The sequence below is a fragment of the Erpetoichthys calabaricus genome, chromosome 1 (genome assembly GCF_900747795.2).
Source record: "Erpetoichthys calabaricus chromosome 1, fErpCal1.3, whole genome shotgun sequence".
NCBI classification, from domain to species: domain Eukaryota; kingdom Metazoa; phylum Chordata; class Cladistia; order Polypteriformes; family Polypteridae; genus Erpetoichthys; species Erpetoichthys calabaricus.
The window spans coordinates 85,247,215-85,269,555 of NC_041394.2; the positions used below are offsets into that span (position 1 = coordinate 85,247,215).

General features: G+C 37.1%; 1 protein-coding gene across 3 annotated transcripts in view; it reads right to left on the bottom strand.

Annotated features, from left to right (window-relative positions):
- Positions 1-22,341, bottom strand: part of LOC114652793 (neurexin-2-like) — a 1,491,103-nt gene that overhangs the window by 800,478 nt on the left and 668,284 nt on the right. For all 3 annotated transcript variants that reach the window (XM_051920100.1, XM_028803111.2, XM_051920099.1), the window contains exon 12: positions 21,536-21,709. In XM_051920100.1, the coding sequence (XP_051776060.1) occupies positions 21,536-21,709 (174 nt within the window). The remainder of the gene's footprint in view (positions 1-21,535; positions 21,710-22,341) is intronic.

Consider the following 22,341-nt stretch of genomic DNA (forward strand, 5'->3'; position numbering starts at 1 on the left):
AATCATAGTATCTGATATGACAACGAAATTAGCAGCTACCATAATAATCCCAATCTCAATTCTTGTATATTTTCCCAGTATACATTGTTTGTACAATGTTTGTTTTTCTGTATGCTTAATTTCAGTTGTTAGATGAGGTACTTTAAACAAGAAACATTTCAGAATTCTGAAGGAAATGTGCCAAACGTGCTAAATAACAGACTTAACACTACTAGAAAGCAGGCACATCTGTTTGTTTTTGAAGCTCCCAAACTTGAAATAAAGCACTTGAACATTCAAAAGCTCAGGCAGCTTTTTTCCATTCATCAGCAATAGATGCAGACCCCAAAAACACACCAAAACAAAACCCAAAAAACTTAAAGGTCAATGGATTCAACTTTCAAAGACTCTGGCCTGGGGTTTTGGAGCTGCTTGGATACATTTAGTGCATTTTTGTTTTAGTGTGAAGGATATAAATACATCTTCAGAAATTCATATATGGTTATAGAAGGAACTGGGATGATGAGCAGTAGCAATACTTATATAATATAAATACATCTTCAGAAATTCATATATGGTTATAGAAGGAACTGGGATGATGAGCAGTAGCAATACTTATATACTGACTAGTATCATGGCAGCGTTACTGTTGACTTCAAGATTCCTACACTTGCACTCGAATAAACTTCAGATCACTTCTTTTAACACGTTCAGCAATAATTACAAGATAAGTGGTATTGTAGCCTGCGGTGGGTTGGCACCCTGCCCGGGATTGGTTCCTGCCTTGTGCCCTGTGTTGGCTGGGATTGGCTCCAGCAGACCCCCGTGACCCTGTGTTCGGATTCAGCGGGTTGGAAAATGGATGGATGGATGGTATTGTAGCAATTTAGATGACCGAAAGTGCAAAGGACTACATGCAGAACCAAGGATGCCTGCCTTTTTAAATATTGTCGATTACATCTTGCCTGAAGAAGGGGCCTGAATTGCCTTGAAAGCTTGCATATTGTAATCTTTTTAGTTAGCCAATAAAAGGTGTCATTTTGCTTGGCTTTTCTCTAAATATTGTCTGTAAGTCAAACATTGCCCTACCAGGAATTAGTTGTCTGATTGCAAAGAGTTTTCCATCCATCTATTTTCTAACTACATAATTTAGGTCAGGGTTATACGGGGTGAGTGCCCATCCCAGTAGCAATGGCCCAGTTTAGGGCACCACTGCATTGCAGGGCATATTCACATTTACATAGAACATAAGAAATTTGACAAACGAGAACAGATCATTCACTCCATCAAGCCTGCTTGTTTAGCCAGCTAGCTGAGTTGTCCCAATATCTCATTCAGATTTTTCTTAAAGGTTGTCAGGTTCTTGCTTCTACTACATGTGTCGGTAGTTTTTTCCAGAGTCCCAAAACTTTTTGCTTAAAGAAGTGCTTCTTGGCTTCAGTTTTAAATGCACTTCCCCTTAATTTCCAATGATATTCTTGAGTATGGAATAGATAGATAGATAGATAGATAGATAGATAGATAGATAGATAGATAGATAGATAGATAGATAGATAGATAGATAGATAGATAGATAGATAGATAGATAGATAGATAGATAGATAGGAATGTCTACAAAGATTCCACAAGGCAATGTACAGTATATCTTTTACTTTTGTACTCTCGTTTATATATTGCATCAAAAGGAATACTATGATTCTGTAAAATATTCAGGGACAAACACTGTGTAGACGTTTCCTGTATGAGAAAAATGATGCCCAAGTTAGTATACTGGGCTATGGAAAACTATGCTTCTTTTATATAGCACCGTTCTATTGAGAGCACCATGCCAAAGCATTTTACAATTTCACAGATAACAGAACTACAGCACATTTTTTAAAAACTGGAAAAGATGCAAGTAAAGTCACTTGCTGAAAATCAGAAAACCTGTGCCAAAGACTGAATGCTAAGCAAGTCACTGCTTCTTGCTTATGAACCTGTTGTTAAAACGTGAGCAATTCCAGAATATCCCTGACCATGTGATGTACCCTGGAATTATGTTCAACACTAGAAGCCTTGCCAGTGATTCAATGGATATTGTGCTTTAAAATTTTTAATTATATGATCAGTGTGCATGTCATGCTCTTGTCTTTTCTTGACGTTTCCTAAAAAAATGCCCTGCCTGCTGCTGTAACTCTATAATTCTACTCAGAAAATGTAATTGATACTATTTTTCATTGTTTATTTAGGCAAAATGCCCTCTGTTAAAGTCAAACGCTGTGTCATCGAGCACTGATACACAGGTGTGAATTGTTGCTTATCTCCTCCAGCTTGCATTTGACAGCCTTTGCCTGTCATTTTTACCTTGACAAATCCTCTCTTGCCACTGTTATCAACAGTGTAACAGACGGCCAGCAGCTCAGGGACGCCCCTGAGATGGAAGGATGGGGGAAGGAAGCTTTTCTAGTACACTGCCTCCCCCAAGACACTAGAAGGTAGCTTCCCTGGACTGCAGTGGTACCCCAGATTCCTGCAGAGCACTATGGGACACGTAGTTTAATACCACAGCCCTGCTGAGTACCGTGGGTGCCACCAGGGGACACTGCAAAAGAACCTGGGGAGTCATGTCTCACCTATAGCCCGGAAGTACTACCAAGTCACGGGGGACGAAAGACCAGAAGTACTTCCAGGCTGAAGAAAATTCAAGTTCTCCATCTGACCAGGTTGGGCACTATTTAAAGGACTGTTGGGAACGCAGCAAGAGAGCCAGAGTCTGGTGGAGGTGGACAAAGCTTGCTGGGAAGTGTGGAGGAGATAAGAGAATTGTGTTTATTGTTATTGTATTTACTTGTATTAGTGGTGACTGTGGTGCATTGAGGGCACTGTTTAAGAAAAAGAAGAGAATTAAAATACTTCTAGGTGCTTTTACCTGGTGTCCTGAGTGTCAGTCTGTTGGTTTTAAAGGGGCAACAGTGCCACCTAGTGTTCTCAACAGTTATTGTTGTCCAAATGTGAATTTCTGCCTTGCTTCTACAGACATCTAGAAAATAATCACCTGTAATTGGTGACAACCCTCGATTGAAGTCCCAACTGGGATGGATAGTGTTTTTGTTCCTGGAATGGTCTATTTAATGGACGAACCAGGGATTCATCCTTCCAAGACTGTATGCTGCCCCGATATACTAGTTGGCAGCATTCCCGGACTGGTGTACTCATGCTCACACCTGAAGGACATGCTGGGAACTGTAGTCCAGTTGGGAAGCCATGCTGGAATCCATGGGTGCCACCAGGGTACAGACAAAGACTGTCTCTACTTTAGGGGACTTCTGTTTGACCCAGAACTGCGTCCTTTGTGCAATGTCCTGGCACTGGACATATTCCTGGGTCCAGTGTAATCAAAGCCTCCTCATCTTACTTAAGGAGCCAGAGGCAGGAGGAAGAGGACAACACTTGCCTGGAAAGAGAGGAGCAAGGGAAAACTGAAAGAAGAGAAGATAACTGTGTTTTCACAAAATCTTGTAAAGGTATTATTATCAACTAGCAAAATACCCGCGCTTCGCAGCGGAGAAGTAGTGTGTTAAAGAGGTTATGAAAAAGTAAAGGAAACATTTTAAAAACAACGTAACATGATTGTCAATGTAATTGTGTTGTCATTGTTATGAGTGTTGTTGTCATATATATATACATATACACATATACACACACATATACACACATATACAGATATATTATATATACATATACACATATATTTTTTATATATATATATTTTTTATATATATATATATATATATATATATATATATACACATACATACATACATACATACATATACACACATAGATGCACTTACAATAACATAGAAATCAATATAAACAACATTAACATCATTATCATATGAGAATATGAAGTAATATATAAGAAGCACATTTCATATAAATATAAATTATTAAACAGTAAAATCTTCTTCTATAATTTGCTACCGTGGCTTTTCGTTGGTCTGTCCAGGATTTTAAATCACCTGTAGCTTGCAAACCGTTTCACCTATTAACTTGAAATCTGGTACACATATAATACGTCACGTCTGCTATCCGCTTTATGGGTGATGATTGTATTACTCTTTTTATGTTTATTTTATTTTAGAATCAACTCCTATCTGCTCACACCAGGGCGGCCGTGGGCAGATGCGTATGGTGTATTCACTCCATGTTATCGTGCATTGCGCTGTCACTGGTATTTTGATAAAAGAATTTGAACAATATATAAGAAGCGTATAAATTATTAAACAGTAAAACATTAACATTTAAGAAGTAAAGTTACATTGAGGACTACTGCAGTGCCTTCGGGTATACCTCATTTTTTGTTTGCCCATTACATGCTTAAATGTATAAATTTTTTGGTGTACCTACCCGAGAACACGCGACATATAACCGAGCGTGGGAGAAGCATGGATTTTAAACACGTGTTGAGTTCATCTGCTGGTCTCTCTCGTGGAATAACTGGTAATGTTTGACTAAAATGTACAGCGAGTAAAACGACATTACCTCCTTTTTTTTTTTTTACGATCTCTGAGATCTTGCTTTTTTCGGTTCAAGGCTTCATAAGCTCTTTTATGTGCCATGGTGTACTTAATAAGTACTAATTATCCCAAACCATCATCTTTGAATGTTGCAAGACTTTCGCCTTGTATGTAGATCGGGGGTAATTACATTCATTGCATTCCTAGTCTGAATCACAATCTGATTGTATGGGTGGTTACCTGGCACTGTAGGGTTGCCACCCGTCCTTTAAAATACGGAATCGTGCCGCGTTTGAGAATGAAATTGCGCGTCCCGTTTTGAATCAATACTGGACGGGATTTATCCCGTATTTTTTTTATCATTTTTTTTTAAAGCAGCGTGTCATGCAAATCATCCCACACGCATTTTATGAAGATGCCTCCTTTCCTACTTTTGATTGGGTAATACTTGATGTCATCGTTAGTTTGATTGGTCTTTTTAACTGTCCAGTGAGGAGGGCGTGTCTTTTAAGTAGAGTCTGCAAAGTGTTGGCACTGAGATGTGGCGTCAGCGCCATAGTTGAAGCCCCTAACGTTGCGGTCAGCAAGTCGGCTAACATCCGCCATGTGCCGTCTTTCAGTTGCGAGAAGCAGATCATAGAATGGTTGAAACTGTTGCCCCTAACGTTGCGCCACGGCGTGTGGTTCGTTTATACCTCGTGTCTTCTCATTAAACTTTTATCTCGCGAATATGTTATTGCAATCCACAGCGGGAGCGTTTCTATAAACTTAATTTAAAGTTACGTTTTACACCGTGCTTTGTTTCCCTTATGAACATGCTTGTATGCTTCACTCGCTCCGTTCTCAATTGTTTAATTAATTTTTTGCTCTTCGCTGTTTCCGGCTCTTCCTCCATTTCCCCCTACTTCGTTCTTTTATCTCGCGAATATGTTATTGCAATCCTTAACGGGAGCATTTCAATAAACTGATTGAAAATAGTTTTGCATTTACCTTTTTAGTAAAAGGCGAGCTTTTAAGCCTGAGAAATCACCCCGTAAATGCACACGTTTAATTGCACATGTGTTAATATGTATGGTTACACAGTATTAAAAGACAGTGAACAACGTCAGTTACCTTTGTTCCCGTGTTTGATAAAAGGTGAGCTTTTAAGCCTGAGAAATCACCCCGTAAATGCACACGTTTAATTGCACATGTGTTAATATGTATGCTTACACAGTATTAAAAGACAGTCAAAAATTAACGTCATTTACCTTCGTTCCCGCGTGTGACTCGTGCTGTAAATCTCTTCCTTGTTTTTAGTTCACGTGATTACGTAGGAGGCGTGATGACGCGATACGTGACTCCGCCTCCTCCATTACAGTGTATGGACAAAAAATATGTTCCAGTTATGACCATTACGCTTTGAATTTCGAAATGAAACCTGCCTAACTTTTGTAAGTAAGCTGTAAGGAATGAGCCTGCCAAATTTCAGCCTTCCACCTACACGGGAAGTTGGAGAATTAGTGATGAGTCAGTCAGTCAGTCAGTCAGTGAGTGAGTCAGTCAGTGAGGGCTTTGCCTTTTATTATTATAGATAAAGGGTGTTTGTGTAACTGTGTCAAGGGTCTGGAGTCCTGAAGAATCTCCCTAAGTGAGCACACACCAAAAAAGTGTCACACTTACTAGCACTCCTATAGTTTCATTACACATGATGAAGGAAACAATAAACAAACTTGAAAAACTGTCAGAGCTCCACATGAAATGGCATCACAGTGTTTTTCACACAACACAGAATACAAAGTACACAGTCAGCAACAATTTGACAAATGGAAAGGTGAACATGCAAGGTAGCTGCTGATTATCACATTTGCACACATTGTCAATTCACCATGTCTGTTAAAACATTGTGAAAGGCTGTTTTCTTTACTTATGGCTTGCTCAATCTACTTTGTGTCATCTCATGTGTTCTTGTTTCCTCACGTCAGATTGATGCTGTCTGTATAATTTCTATGCTACCAGCTTAACCGCTATATTAAGTATTTGTCAGACTTCATGCAGAACAGCACATCATAAACATTGACAAGTTTTTCCTGATGTAACATTGATACTCTTTCACTCAGTGCAAGTCAAAAAAACCCGACATGTCCGGAATTAAATTTTGGATAGCTGCTGATGTAAATAACAAATGTATACTAAACGCTATTTCCTATTTAGAGAAAGGTTGCATACAATTATCAAAAGATGATTTGCAACAGTGGTGATGCAACTCATTGAGTCTTTCACAGGCAATGGGAGACATGTCACTGCTGACAATATTTTTACATCACATTCCTTAGCAAAACAAACCCTTTGCCCAAAAGGTAGCCCTTCTTGGTTCAGTGAAAAAAATGTGACCCAAGTTGCCACTCGCCCGTGAAAGGTAACACAACAGATGGTCAAGGCAGTAGCAACTGATAAAGTGTAGATGCAGGATGATGTGCACACAAGAAAACAACTATACAAAGTGACACTTTCCATGGCTAATAATCTGCTTGGCAAAAAGACAAGTCTATGCCATGTTGAACTTTAAATTAAATGAGACTGCTGCAACGCCATAGTAAAACTAACATAAGATGGTCAGGGAGGCAGACACTGATAAAGTGAACAGACAATGCCCGGTACGATGATGCAAATCTAACAAAACAAAAATTAGTAAAGCACCTCCATTCAGTGTATGATGGGCACTTGTTACATGCTTTAAGACGTGTACAGAGTGCTGATGTGAAGTTTTATAATCAGTCCATCATGCCACTTGTCACTTATATACATATTCCATGAAATTTTTGCATATGGGTTTCATTGTTATAAATTATTTAAACAGAAAAATATTATCTTCTACTTCATTGATTATATTATGTTCCCAACTGATTGAAACATGTTGTTTAACTTTATGTAATTAAATAATGAAGAAGTTTTATATCCCACATCAGTGCAACTTTCAAAATGTACTAGTGTCTCAGAGTACTTTTTGTGTTCCTGTCAGTCCTGGTAGAACAATGCAGTGCCAAGTGGGAAGATGCACATGCAATAAAACAAAAGAAAACTATGTAGACTGTAACTGCTTTGCATGCGGGAGATGCTAATAAAAAGGATGACAAGATATTTTGCTGACTGCTGATGTGGACTGTTTTGTGACAAGCCTACATGCTGCTTGCCATTTATAAATGTTTATTTACATATCCACATAAACATACCAGTTTGGTTGTAAATTTTTAAATTACTTCTACAAAAATATAGTGTCTGCTTTATTTGTTATTTTATGTGCATTTATATGTATATATGTATGCATATTTTATATGCAATAATCACAGAAAAAATATCACTTATGATCAGTCGTATTTTTTCAGTACATGTAATATGAAAGATTGTAAAAGTGCATAAAACACACAGGAGCCTCTCGCTCACAATGCTTCAACAGACCTTATGATGTATGCAAATGCAAAATGAACAACGGGCTTTCTTCGTGAACAAGGGTAGGCCAATGGACCATGGTACCTGACCACAAATGATATGTGTTTAAAAAAAAAAAAACAAATGATTGGAATACAATTAGTCCTGCGGTGGGTTGGCACCCTGCCCAGGATTGTTTCCTGCCTTGTGCCCTGTGTTGGCTGGGATTGGCTCCAGCAGACCCCCGTGACCCTGTGTTCGGATTCAGCGGGTTGGAAAATGGATGGATGGATGGATGGAATACAATTACAGTGATCCCTCGCTATATCGCGCTTCGCCTTTCGCGGCTTCACTCCATCGCAGATTTTATATGTAAGCATATTTAAATATATATCGCAGATTTTTTGCTGGTTCGCGGATTTCTGCGGACAATGGGTCTTTTAATTTCTGGTACATGCTTCCTCAGTTGGTTTGCCCAGTTGATTTCATACAAGGGACGCTATTGGCAGATGGCTGAGAAGCTAGATTGCTTACTTTTCTCTCTGTCTTGCGCTGACTTTCTCTGATCCTGACGTAGGGGGATTGAGCAGGGGAGCTGTTCGCACACCTAGACGATACGGACGCTCGTCTAAAAATGCTGAAAGATTATCTTCACGTTGCTACCTTTTGTGCAGCTGCTTCCTGAAACGACATGCTGCATGGTGCTTCACATACTTAAAAGCTCGAAGGGCACGTATTGATTTTTGACTGAAAAACAAACTCTGTCTCTCTCTATCTCTCTCTCTCTCTCTCCCTGCTCCTGACGGAGGGGGGTGTGAGCTGCCGCCTTCAACAGCTTTGTGCCGCGGTGCTTCGCATACTTAAAAGCCAAACAGCCCTATTGATTTGTTTGCTAGAGATTGTTTTCTCTATCTATGTGACATTCTGTGCTCCTGACACGCACTCCTTTGAAGAGGAAGATATGTTTGCATTCTTTTAATTGTGAGACAGAACTGTCATCTCTGTCTTGTCATGGAGCACAGTTTAAACTTTTGAAAAAGAGACAAATGTTTGTTTGCAGTGTTTGAATAACGTTCCTGTCTCTCTACAACCTCCTGTGTTTCTGCGCAAATCTGTGACCCAAGCATGACAATATAAAAATAACCATATAAACATATGGTTTCTACTTCGCGGATTTTCTTATTTCGCGGGTGGCTCTGGAACGCAACCCCCGCGATGGAGGAGGGATTACTGTATATCAAAATGCTGGCACATGTATTAAATCACATACACCCACTTGCATGGACTGAATTATATACACAATTTTAAGATAGATGCATACACAAGAAAACAAAGTCAACTGTTTATTCTTGCTTTTGCATACACTGATCTAGATCTGTACATTGTAAAGTTTTCACAAACCTTGGACTACAAAGTATACAGTCAGCATAATTTTGACTGCATTATATTTAATTGCATTATACATAACTGTTATTGTTTGAACTCAAGTTAAAAAGACTGCGATAATTGGTTTGATTTAAATCAAAGCAGGACTTCATTTTAGACATTTTAGGTCTGTACCAAAATATATACCATTACAATCCAAACTTTTGTAAATATCAAGATATCTAATTTTGCTTTTATTGCCCATCCAAAATCCCTGCTTTACTCAAAACAAGCTCTAGAATGGGTTTGAGGCTGCAGTTAATTTAAAATGGAACAGACAAGGTCAGAAAAACAAATGGACAAATGACTTAGTATTACTATTAATAATACTAACAACAGGTAAGTGTGCCATGGTGTTAGGTTTGGCTGCACTCCTCCAGAACACTGGTTTTCACTCCATACTTTCACAGTCTATATGGATTTTGAACATTTCCCTGTGCCTGTGTACGTTTTTCTCCTGGTAATTCAATTCTGATTCCACATCACAAAAATGCAGATGTTAGAAAAATATGGTGCTTTATTATTTCCCTGTATTACTGATTGAGCATGTGTGTATGAGTGTTTACTCTAATTAGCAGGGTGTCCACACCTATGTGCTCAGGTAAGGCTCCTGCCCTCCATCACTCTAAAATTGGGTTAGTATGTTTAGTGAATTGATGGATATATAACAAATAACAAAAAACCCATAAGAGAATATAACGCCTTTAAGATGTGCTTTACAGTATTTGAGAAGGCTAACACAATGCAGTGGTTAAATACAGGGCAGCAAATGTCCCTCAAAAAAAGCGATTCCTGTCTAAATCCAACATGATCTTTGACAGTGAATGTGTTAAATTCATTTTATTTAAAGACATCATCAAATTGTCTCTGCATTCTCAACTTCAAAACTTGGAAGAATACATGTAAAGCGAAGAATAATAACCAGATATGTTCTTTGTGGAGGCATTCTTCAAAACAGTACAAATAAAAGACACAGAGAATAAATGCTATAAATCTAAATAAGACCGAGGTCACTACACCACTCTGCAATAAAAATTTTAAAAATAGAGTAACTACCTAGAAGTGTTATGTTTTGAAACATTAGACAATGAATAGCTGCAACTGTGAAAAAGTGACTATAAAGATATGAATTATTGATTGCTTGTAGGCTGTAGCTATGACTTGCAAAACTTCATAAAGGCACTCAAAGTAATCAATAAACTAAAGATGGCAGAAGACATGAAATTAATTGTGCACATAAAACACAGAATGAGTGGGGGGTATTTGGCTGCTAAACAATGAACAAATCAGGTTTATCCAAGAAACAATCTTCTCCTACTGCTTCACAAGACAGACACTGAGTTTTGACACTTACAGCATGCTATGCTAATTTATCTTAGAGAAGAAAATGAGTGCTGAGTTCTGATTTCTATCCCCATCAATTGCATTTTTTTACTGAAATGAGGGTACCGTGGCCTGTGGCTATAACATATTTAAAAACTCTTAATTAAAAATTATTTTTTGTGCCAGTGGAACACATTCAAGGTTTATGTCAATGATCTTACTTATTTATGCTACTCACAAAGTTAAAAAGCATATTGTTTTGAAATTTGAATTTTCATTTTTATACAGAAATTGGAATGTTCTTCATTACTCACTGACTTTTCCCATCCCATCATGTTTTTCTGGCATGCCCATCAGACTTCTTTTGATCATCTTGACTGGTATAATTAAACAAGATGACTTAGGTTATTTTCTTTTAATCATGCATCCAGATTCACTCATGTCCTTCCAAAAACATACGTTTTTATTCATCTTCTGGTATTTCATCTCTCTGACTGACCCACTTAACTAGTCAAATCACACTAATTTGACACTTTGAAAAATTTCTTCCCATATGCAGTGGGCGTCAGGGTTCCAAAGCATTACTGTTTATTACGTCTATTTAATATATTTTTTAAATGTTCAGTATCTCACAGACAACATAGAATAAAATAATAAAACACGTATCAATCCATTTAGAAGTTAGCTCAGAGTCATGCATATTGAAGCATATCCTGGCAGTATCTAAAGGTAGGCAGGGCCACACTCTAAATGGGGTTCCAGTCCATCAAAGGGCACTCTCAAGCAGACATTCTGACTCACTCCTGACATGCCATTCTGTTAACTTAGCACACAAGTCTTTAAGTGTGGGTTGAAAGCTGGAGCACTTAAGCAAAAACCTACACAAAAACAGACAGAATAAGAGCGTACCCCACAGGTGGGGATTTGAACCCAGGGCTGTAAAGCTGTAAGGCAGCAGTGCTAAAAATTAGGCTACAGTACATTTTAAATTTTATTTATTTAGTAAAAAATAGTTTTCTAGTAGGGGGTCATAGAGGTTCGTTTTATTCCCAACCTGATCTCCATCTGTATGGTGTTTGTTCATAATCCCATGTGAGCTTAAAGATGGTTAGCTGGTGACTGTAAGTGACCAGTGACAAGTACTGTGATGGACCTGTGACCTGTCCATTCCCACCTTTCCCATTCCATTTGTAGTTCACTTAGAATGGGCTCTATCTTCCTGTAGTGTGTAACTGAAAGACTGAAATCTCTGGACTTTTCCTAATAACTTTATAATTTATTCCTGTTTAATTTCTGTCTTTCATTGAACTTTTCATACGTAACTTTTCAAGCTGGGTACTTCTCACATTAAAAATGACAAAAGAAAGAATAATTTACATAATTAATTAAGAAAGAAAAAGATGAAACAGGGCACCATAATTAATTTGCTTGCCACTGTAACACGCTTTATGATAGTGCTCACCAAGAAAAGTGCTATCAAAAATGACTGATTTATGAGAAAAATGAATATAGTTGAAAATATTTCTAAAGTTTAATTTAATTTAAAACAGTTCTTGCTTGTAAAGAATACACTGAAGTAGGATTAAAAACAAAGTGGGTAGCACTGCTGTCTTACAGCTTATGAACTTTTGGGGTTGGGGGGTGTTTTTCTTTTGGCTAAGTCACCATCTTTACCTTAAAGCGTTTTTCTATCTTGGTTCTCTGATGTCCATGTTAGATAAACTGTCAACACATAATTAACCCCCTTCGGGTGGGTGAGGATGTGTGTGCTGCATTCGAATGGCATTACATAAAAAGTCAGTTCTTTACTTTCACCCAATTCAGCCAATATAAGGGGCACATCCACATGACCAAAAGGAATGAATTAAACAAATAAAAGCAAGGGATGTGTACAAACAGTGATCCAGTATAGGCCATAAAAACATAGAAGCAAAAGTTTTATAAGACCTCTCCAAACTGAGGTTAAGTAAAGACTTCAGAGATCATAACCAAAATCAAGGAGACATGCAGTGTTCAATTCAGCTAGAAACAGAAAATGGAAGGGGCTTTTGGAGGGGGTGAAGGAGATTGTGATGATGCAAAACAGAATGCAAGAATCTCTTGCCTGTCAAGGGGGTGACTTGATAATGTACTTTGGTTCATTCTTCCATTTAGCTACATTTTCAATCACAGTTCTGATAAAGAAGCAACCATTGTTTCTTCCCTGAGAGTCCAATCTACATAACCCACTTTCCAATACAATAGGTAAAGAATCAAGTAATGGAAAAAGAGGATTCAGAAAATAAACTAGTGGATGGATTAAAGTGTGAAAACACCAGCTTGGTTGGAGGAGGTTTTGCCTAAAAGTATGTTGACTCAAGTTTGGGTGTAGGTGACATAAAGTACAGTCTGTTGTTGTTTCATCTGCTTTCTTTTTTTAAATATTACAACAAAAACTACATAAAAAACAATGTCTGGTATTCAGCAGGGAAGAAAAATTGAATGTGCGTACGCTAAAAGCAGAGTGATTGTCCTAAGAGGCATTCTGCCCCATGGAAAATATCAGTCTTTTTAAAAGATGTTGCATTTTGCTTTATTCAGGTGGTGTTGTGCTCTAGACAGATGCACAGATGAAAAATGCATCGAACAGGATCTTGCTCTGGAAAGCATCAGTTTAGTAAAAGGAACTGTTAAGTTCAGCATTCCACATTGCCCTTTATATAATTGATATACAACAACTGTATGCTAATCGGAGTACAAAAATATAAATCTGTTGACAAAAAAGGAGAGTAATGCATATATGAGGCAGAAACGTAGTTGGATGCCATTTGGGACCTGCACAGGTGGCTACTGCTATAAGGGTGTTATCATGTTAAATAAAATGGCTTGCAAATTGGGGCACCTGACATGGGCAATGAACTAACTTGGCAGCAGAAAATTACAAACCAGTGTTTGCTCGTGTAAAAGCAGAAACTGGTTACCATCTTCCTTTAAATATGAAAAAGTACAAAAACAATGTAAAGCAAATCTCATGTGTAGTCCACTCCACTGTACGTCTGATGTAGTTGATGAGTCTGTATGTCCATGTAACAAATCCGATCTGAAGTACCTCACCTAATGTGTTTGGTCTGCCCAGTGAGAGTAACCCCCATGTTTAATTGAGCCTCATATCAATGTTGTGATTGGCTAATGATTTCTAGTAGTTTTTCGAAACAACTGTTTTCTCGCTTGCACATTAATCTAATTATGAGCTTGAAAAACAAAGTAAGAACATGGATCCAACAAAAACAGCCAGAAAGAAAGCTCAAGATCGTATAGTCAAAGGCTTTCAGAGAATTTTTCAAGGAATGCCAGGAGGTGACGTGCCTGATACTGCTTTAAATAAAAGCATGGGCTTTTAGAAAGTTGCTCCCTTAAATAGGGAGCCAATTACTTGAACATTACATGTTCAGCTGGGGTTTCTTTGTAATGAAATGTAATACAAGATAAAATCCTGACAGATTAATTAATGAGTAGAGGCATGAGGTATCGAAGGAGTTTTCTACAAAGTCCAGGTACTGGTGCAATGATTATGCAAGTACAACTGTAATATTATAATTAGTATGACCAACAAAAATGTCTTCATACTTGACAGCGAATGGCTGGTACTTTAATAATTACACAGGTGGCAGAGGTCTGGACAAAACTAACAACTGTACCCATTGCAGAAGTATGGGTTCTTTCAATGATGTAAACTTTAGTATTTGAAGGGAAAAATAAATCTCAATCAGGAAAACAGGATTAGGTTTAGGGATACTGCATATGCAGTATTTTTATGTAAAGTGTCTTGCCTTTAGTTTTTTAAGTTTGAAAAAGATGCAACTGGCACCCTTCACTCTTAAGCCTATATCACATTACATGACTTTTCTAGCAATTTTGAGTCATAACCTTCATTAACATTATCTTAGAGCGTCAGAGGCACACTCGTGTGTAGCCAATTGCCAACATGTGACAAAGCCATTGGTTGAGACAAACTAGTCTGTGACTCACTACGATAAAATCAAATAGGTTTGATTTTGTCTTTAGTCAGGGGAGTGGATTGGTTGTGCAGAAGGGCTGACACACAATGAATGCTCATCTGAAAGTACAATGCATAGAATGTAGGGAAAAAGAATAAGGAACACAGGTGTTTTGAATCTCACAAATAGAAGTGAAACTCATGTTTGACGTGTTATGTTATATATACTAAAACAGAATGAAAAAAGAAATAAATGGCCAGAGATTGCAGCTAAACACAGCACTACTAGCCACCCTTCATACAGTACCAGTTCCAATAGGCAGCCCTGCAGACTGTGGATCTCACAAACAGAAGGAAAGCTTGTCTGTCTGACATCTTGCATTTTACATACCATAACGAATAAAAAAGAAATAAAGGGATGAGATTGCTGCTAAACATATCACAGCTGTTAACCCTTCGAACAGCTCCGGCTCTGTCGGGCAGCACACTATTGGCTATCAGGAGAAGCAGCGAGCACCACTGTGCTGGAAGATCGGTAAATGTGACATGGTCAGTGACAAGATCAGCAAAAGCAAATCTGACATAACCCACAACAAAAATCTGCATAATGTAATACCGGCTTTAAATGGCAGAACCTCAAATATGTCATTAATAGACACAAATACATGCAAGTGTGGCACAACACAATGATATCATCACCAAGATGACATAACAAAAAAAATGATAAACACTACATTGTAAAAACCAAAAAAAGAAATACTCCGAAATCCAAAGAACCTAATACCAAGTGAATACAAACAGTTACAACATTTAAACCACTCTATTATAAAGAACTGCCATTTGTTTTGGAGAACTTTGATGACGAATTTACATTCCACGTTTCTTTTTCATCATGCCAGAAGCACTACTAAATACAGTAAATTCTTTCCTTTCTCTTCAGTAAGTGTGGTTTCTTCTTAACATGTTTATTTACAGCATGCTATTGAATACATAGGCAATAATTTTAACTCCTCCTACGACACACAAATAAAGTGTGACACAGTACGCTATTAAACATTCACCACATGAAGTGTTAAGTGTGTATATTCACAAGAGGGTTAAGGCAAGAATCAATTCCTTGGTTCCACCAACACAAGGTAACTTTGACAGCCAGCTTGCTCAGCATAACTTTGCAAATGTACCGTATCTAAATTTCCTCAGCAGCTGTCATTCTCTTAATACTATAGCTTTAAACAGATACATATTTTGGATTTTTAATATTTTTGAGTGCAAAATGTTGGCTATGGGTAAAATTTTATTACATTTTGTAATGTAAAGTATCTTTTAGGTTATGTCCTTATGTGTTTGCAGACAGTGTAGTATGGTGGCTAAGGCACTGATTAAATCACAGGGTTACTGGTTCAGTTCTTAACTATGGCTAACTTTGTGACCCTGAGAAAGACATTAATCCTTGTGTTCTAGAACTAAACAAGTACCTATAAATATATGAAATGTATTCTAATCTTGCAAGTCACCTTAGATAAAGGCATCAGCCAAATATATAAACACAATAATATTCTGCACTGTTTGTTCAATTGTTCATTGTATGTGGGTTTTCTGCTTTTTTTACTTTTTTAATGCAGTATTACTTGTTTTATTATTACTAATATTATCATTATTATTAATTTTCAGTCAGTCATTTTCCAACCCCGCTATATCCTAACACAGGGTCACGGGGGTCTGCTGGACCCAATACCAGCCAGCACAGGGCGCAAGGCAGGAACAAACTCTGGGCAGGGCGCCAGCCCACCGCAGGGAATTTTTATTAATTGGGCAAGCTTAATTAAGAATTTGATTGTGCTTGTGACATATAACAAAAAATTGTATTGATCACAACCTAAAAGGATATCTTTGGACATGCGCATAGTGTGAACGTGTAAACTCCAAACAGAAAGCATGTTTGCTGCGATTCGATACAGAATCAAAGCTATACAAGGCAATGACACAAACTGCTGCACCACTGTGCCAGCTCAGGCATCACAATGTGTAAGTAAATGCAATAATACTGTTTTTTATGTTTAAATTTAGCCTGTTCTACCCATTCTTTCAAGCAAGGCACAGCCTTACTCCTACCCTCTGACTTAGTTTCTAATATTGTCGTACTTTTAGAAAATGTACTCAACTATAAGTTTAAATAACAGATTAAGTTTGTAATAATATTTTTAAATTCTGAGATGAATATAAGCCCAGCTTAGGGAAATACTCTTCTGTTACTAGAGGAGACTCATTTTATCTATACCGAAGGCCCTGATTGAGAGAGTTGTCTCGATCCAGGAGGGTTTGCTAGAAGCAGTTCACAGACACGGACACACAGAATCTGTTTCTCATACACAGATTGAGTGGTTTCAGTCACAAATGAAGTGCATTTACTCCCTGAAAATGTGCTTATGCTTATTGTACTAATGACAGTTAGAAGCATTAGTATTTGAATGCCAGGTTTAAGTCTATGGATAAATCCCATCAATAATCAGACTAGAATAAACAGTAGACTGTAATCAATGGAAGCGATTTACAAAATTGGCAGTTCTACCAAGAATCTGTATGGATAAACTCATCTTGTCCATTTGTTGCGTTTAAGGGTTTACACGTGTAGCATCATTTATTGGCTTCAGTGGCAGAGACTGTCTACCTATCTATTTAATATTCCTAGTTGTCTCCAGAAGGAACATAAATTATGTGACCTCTGTCTAAAACAGTTCATATTTAAAAGCGAGAGCACTTTAATTGATTAGTCTTTTCATTATACCGCATGTAAAACTAAAAGTACACATATAAAAAGATTGAGGAATTGTAATATGACAATGACCTGGAGTGTGCCAGAATGTGACCTCACTGAAATTTTACTTACAAAATTACAGATAATTAGATACATTATGTCCGCAGTTGGGAAATACAAAGTTTTTTTTTTTTTTTATCATGTAATGCCAGCTTTTATATAACACGGAAGGCTTTTAATTCATTCATGCAGCACCTTTAAATTGCAAACTTTCTTTTTTTGTTGTTGTGTTTATTCATCATGAATTTTTTTTAGTATTATTTCTATTGTATGATAAATGTATTATTTTGTTAAAAAAAGCTTTTGTCACATTCCTGCCCACACATTTTGTAACAAATAACCACATAAAACTCTTTTTAAACAAGTAAACACTGTTCTGTTTTTTTTTTTTATTTCAGACATTTGCTTACCAGTGTTATTACAACTCCTACCAAACACCATTTAGTGTATAATTGAAAATGTTTTGTATCAATAATGTAGACAGTTAACTGCTTTGATGCCGTTTATTAAAGAGACAAGTAAACTGTGCTATAGATCATAATTAACAAGTCTCTTATCCATTACCTGGCTAGACTTTAATGCATATTTGGATGAGGTCATTAGATGCCCCAAAGTCTCTGGTGTCTTATCTTCCCACTACCTTCTGCCCACAGATGAGTCACTGACAAAGGCAGAAGATGACGCAAATAACTAGCATGTGAAATAACATCTTGCAGGCACCCATATGTATTTGTTGGAAAGAACATTTTAGGGCATCACAAGCCCATCACTGCATTTTTGGGTGCATAAGCAACAAAAATATATTTTCTTCATTAATGAACTGTAAAAGTGACAAAATTGTTTGGGGTGACTTTTTCAAAAAGAGTTGTTTTAAATCTAATATCCTATGATGATGATGAGTTGATTTTTTTTTTGCAGCGCAGGAATACAAATAGTTGGCTTTTCTAACTTGATACATGCCATGTGGTCCTTCTGTTCCTAGCTAGCCACAGATTCTTCTGTTTTCTATACTGCTGTTTGATCAGGGTGGTACTGACAAAAATGTACAAATCGAGGCCTTAACAGTATGTCAAGCACTCCTTTTCTTTAAGAGGAGCAATACATGCCTCACAGACACTTATGGAAGATAAAGAAAAGAAAGGGTTTTAGACACGCCAGGCTTAAATGTTAACATCCATACCTCTGTCTAACAGTTACAGTTGTCTTTACACTTATATACCTTACAACATCTCGCAAAACCTGCAATCTCATACTCCAGTCATTTTTTAGCTTCTGTGAATAGAAACTGTGATTGTTTACCACAGCCCTCCAAGAACGGAGATGAATTGTTAATAATATTTTCCATAGGTTTACCATCAGTGATACACTGTATACAGTATATTGTACATGTGAATATATATATTCATTGTATTGAAGATGGGAGGTGGAGTGGTTCCTTTGTGTTTCGAGCATGCTTCACTGCCTGAAGTGGAAACAAATAAGTGCTGGTACTCTCCATATCTGTCTGCTTCTTGGTTCACCTCACATTGTGTTGAAAATTTGACTTGATTTCTTAACCAACTACCCTGTCAGAGTTTTGATCAGGATGATATTCGTACATTACATTGGAGAGCAAGGTGGGGGGTGTTCCCCCTTGGAATATCGAGGGTGATGATATACATTAGATCGCACAGACCTTTTTGGTGGAATTTCCCCTTGTAGTTAAGACCATGATGAGGTACATACATATGTTCTGTGGTGTGGTAACAGTATGCAAAAATTTACTGCAAGTACACTGCTGAAAAAACAATGGAAAACTTCCTGTACATCACACCACTGTGTACCCGCCCACTTCAAACCCTAATATAAAACATGCATATATTTTGATACTCAAAGACGAATAAAGATAGATCTAAGAGAGTGTAAGGAGGAACAGTAACACAACATAGAGTGCTAGTATAAAAGATCTAAAAATGGTGAAATCTAGGAAAAGGTGAGAGAGGAAGAACAACTAGAAATATCAGAAACTACAAAACAAATGGAGCAAAGACTGTCTGAATTTGAGCAACTGACCAAGAAGAATTTTGAGGATTGGTGGAGCAGATGGATAAAAATAATTTTGAGGAAAGAAATGAAAAGGAAGAGAATGGTAGAATAAACAGACAGACAAGAGCTGTAGAAGAAAACAAGATGGAGTTAAAGAACTGGAAGAAATCATGAGAAACATCAAAGAAAGAACAGTAGTAATAAGAGAAATGCAAAAGGTTAAGGACGCATAGTGTGAAAAATTAAATGCTAATGAGAGAATGAAAATTATCTACAAAACTGCAACAGGTAAAGATTGTAAAACAAAAGGTATATGGATTACAAAAACAGCCAAATATTAACATGGGATAGTTCAGGGGAAAAACATTAAAGGGGGGATGGACATAATATTTTAAAGAATACAAAAAAAAAAGAATGACAGAGCAGCTGGAGAGATGAAGTACCAGTGGAAATATGAATATCTTGCTGTGACTGAGGGGTGCAGATAAAACCTTAAAAAATATCAGAACTCATCTGGATAACTGTCTATAGCATACCATTTTTCCAGAGATATATTTGTGTCATAAACCCTTCTAATAGATATGTAGGTAAAATGTGTGCAAAAACCTGTATCAAGACAGGCTATATTTCTCTTATATGTAAGTGGTGACTTGGAGTAGCAGTATATAGGGGCACCAATAATAAAATTGAGACCAGATAGGTGAGAAAAAGAAGTCTAAGTCTAAGTCTGAGGAACCCATCCCATGTCCAAAAAATGTTTCCAGGCTTAGTTGGAAAAGAGACCTTGGGAAGCATTTAATGCAATTTCACTGCCTGAACCTGAGTGTGGGGTTAGGAGGAACAAGAACACTACACTTCAAGGCGGAACAAAACCTACGATGAAAGTAAAAGACAGAATGTAGGGAGGAGGGTGTCTTTTCATGTTAATGTAAGGTTGGGTATTTAAAAATGTTAGCAAAGATAGACCTGAGGAAGGCCCAGGGGGACCATAGGGTGTGTGTGTGTGTTTTTTTTTTATTATTATTTAACATGTACTTCATTGCTTTCATTACTATACCCCTTTTTTTTAAATAAATCATTTTTGCACATTTTGGCTTACTTGACTTTATTCTGAGTTTAAGACACTCCATCAATAGTACACATTAAGTTATGGAAACTTAAAAACGTTTCAGTTATACCATTTTCATCAATACTTAAAATTATCAACGATATTCAAGTTTGGTTCTGCTTAGTAGGAAGGCAGTAGGAATTTTGGTTTCTTTTAGAAAGGACCAGGAGATGCTAAGGCCAAAATCGTAGTCAGAGAAATAACTTAGGTCAAAACCATAAATCAAAATAAACATTGAAAGTAAATTAAGCCCAATAAGCAATTCAAAAATCAAAGTAGAAAAGAACAAACAATAAGTCTATTGCCCTAAATACTCTTTAGAAAGGTAACTCCTAATACCATAAAATGTTTTTTGTTGTGGGATACCAAAAATCTTGGACACAAAGAGAAACACATAGTCTCCTTATATACTTCCTGAAAGTGACATCAAAAAGTACAACTTTCTAGTACCACATGATGGCAACTGGGATGTACTGCTTTACACAAAATGTGGGCCAAAATCCAAAACAATCTATAATATGAAGGCCACTGTGATAAACAAAATAATTAAACAATAAAATAGCAGCATAAATTCCCAAACATAAGAAAATAAGAAATACATGCAAAAAACACCAAAAATCATAACATGTATTTATAACATTTGAGTGGTTCTTTGCAAAAAAGGACCTAAAAATAAAGAAAAAAAATAAACTAAAGAGAACAAAGTTACAGATACCACTTCTGTTGGCCTGATGGCGAATATGTTGCCACATCATAGTCATATGAAGCTTGAACATGGCTAAATTTTAGCCATGATGCGTATTAATTTAAATCTCAATAGGCCAGAGCAATGTATATGATCATATAGTAGCATATATGCCTAATTTAATTGATATGTTACAGATTACTAATGTTACAAGTGATTTTCAGCACATTTCCAACTTCATTATAAACATAAATAAATCCATATCCATATTGTGCTCATTTTGTCCACTCACCCTCACATCCTCTTTCAACTTGTCCAACACGGTGGAGGGCATCTGCAATGAGGTCAGGGAGTCTTCCATTGAGGTCCACAGATGCAAGGCATCCTTGAAAACCGTCCCGGGAAGCAATAAGTTTGGGTAAGTTGTTGTACATGCCCTTACTGACTCCTCCGATGTACAGCTCTCCTGTGTGCACACAAACACACAAAAAATAGAGGTTTACTCATTTTTGATTACTTTAACAAAAAACAGAGTAAAAAAATGCAAAGATATAATATAAGACAGCAAACCATTCTTTCCCTCCTGTAGTAGTGCACATCAGGTGTGTCTTAGTCTTGCACTGATGTAGCATCCTAAGAGGTTCTGTCTCTGGCAGAGCTGGAAGCATTAGCTGGCACTGGTGCTTGTGTTCTGCACCTCATCAGTTTATGTCTTATTCTCTACTACCAATACTTTTCCACTTTACCACATATTTCTAAATCCTTTGGTTCTGCACTGTTAATGCATTGTATAATGTTTCCAGTTAATCAAGGTGCTTTTTGTTTCTTTTTTTAAGATAACACTCGCCCTAGTAAACACAATTTCAAAGTAATTTAAAGAACAAGCAGCATTACAACGAGTTCAAACAATGTGTTAATACATAGAATATAGTAGAATTCATCACAGGATTGCTTACTCATAAATTACTGTTTCAAAAGGTCAAGGTCAGAAATAGGAGAGCATAATACAGGACTCAAAAAGTATGTTTCACTGTTTGAGAGTTAGAAGGTCACTCTTAAATGTAACATGGAAGAGCCCAAGGCTGCTTTTCTGCCATT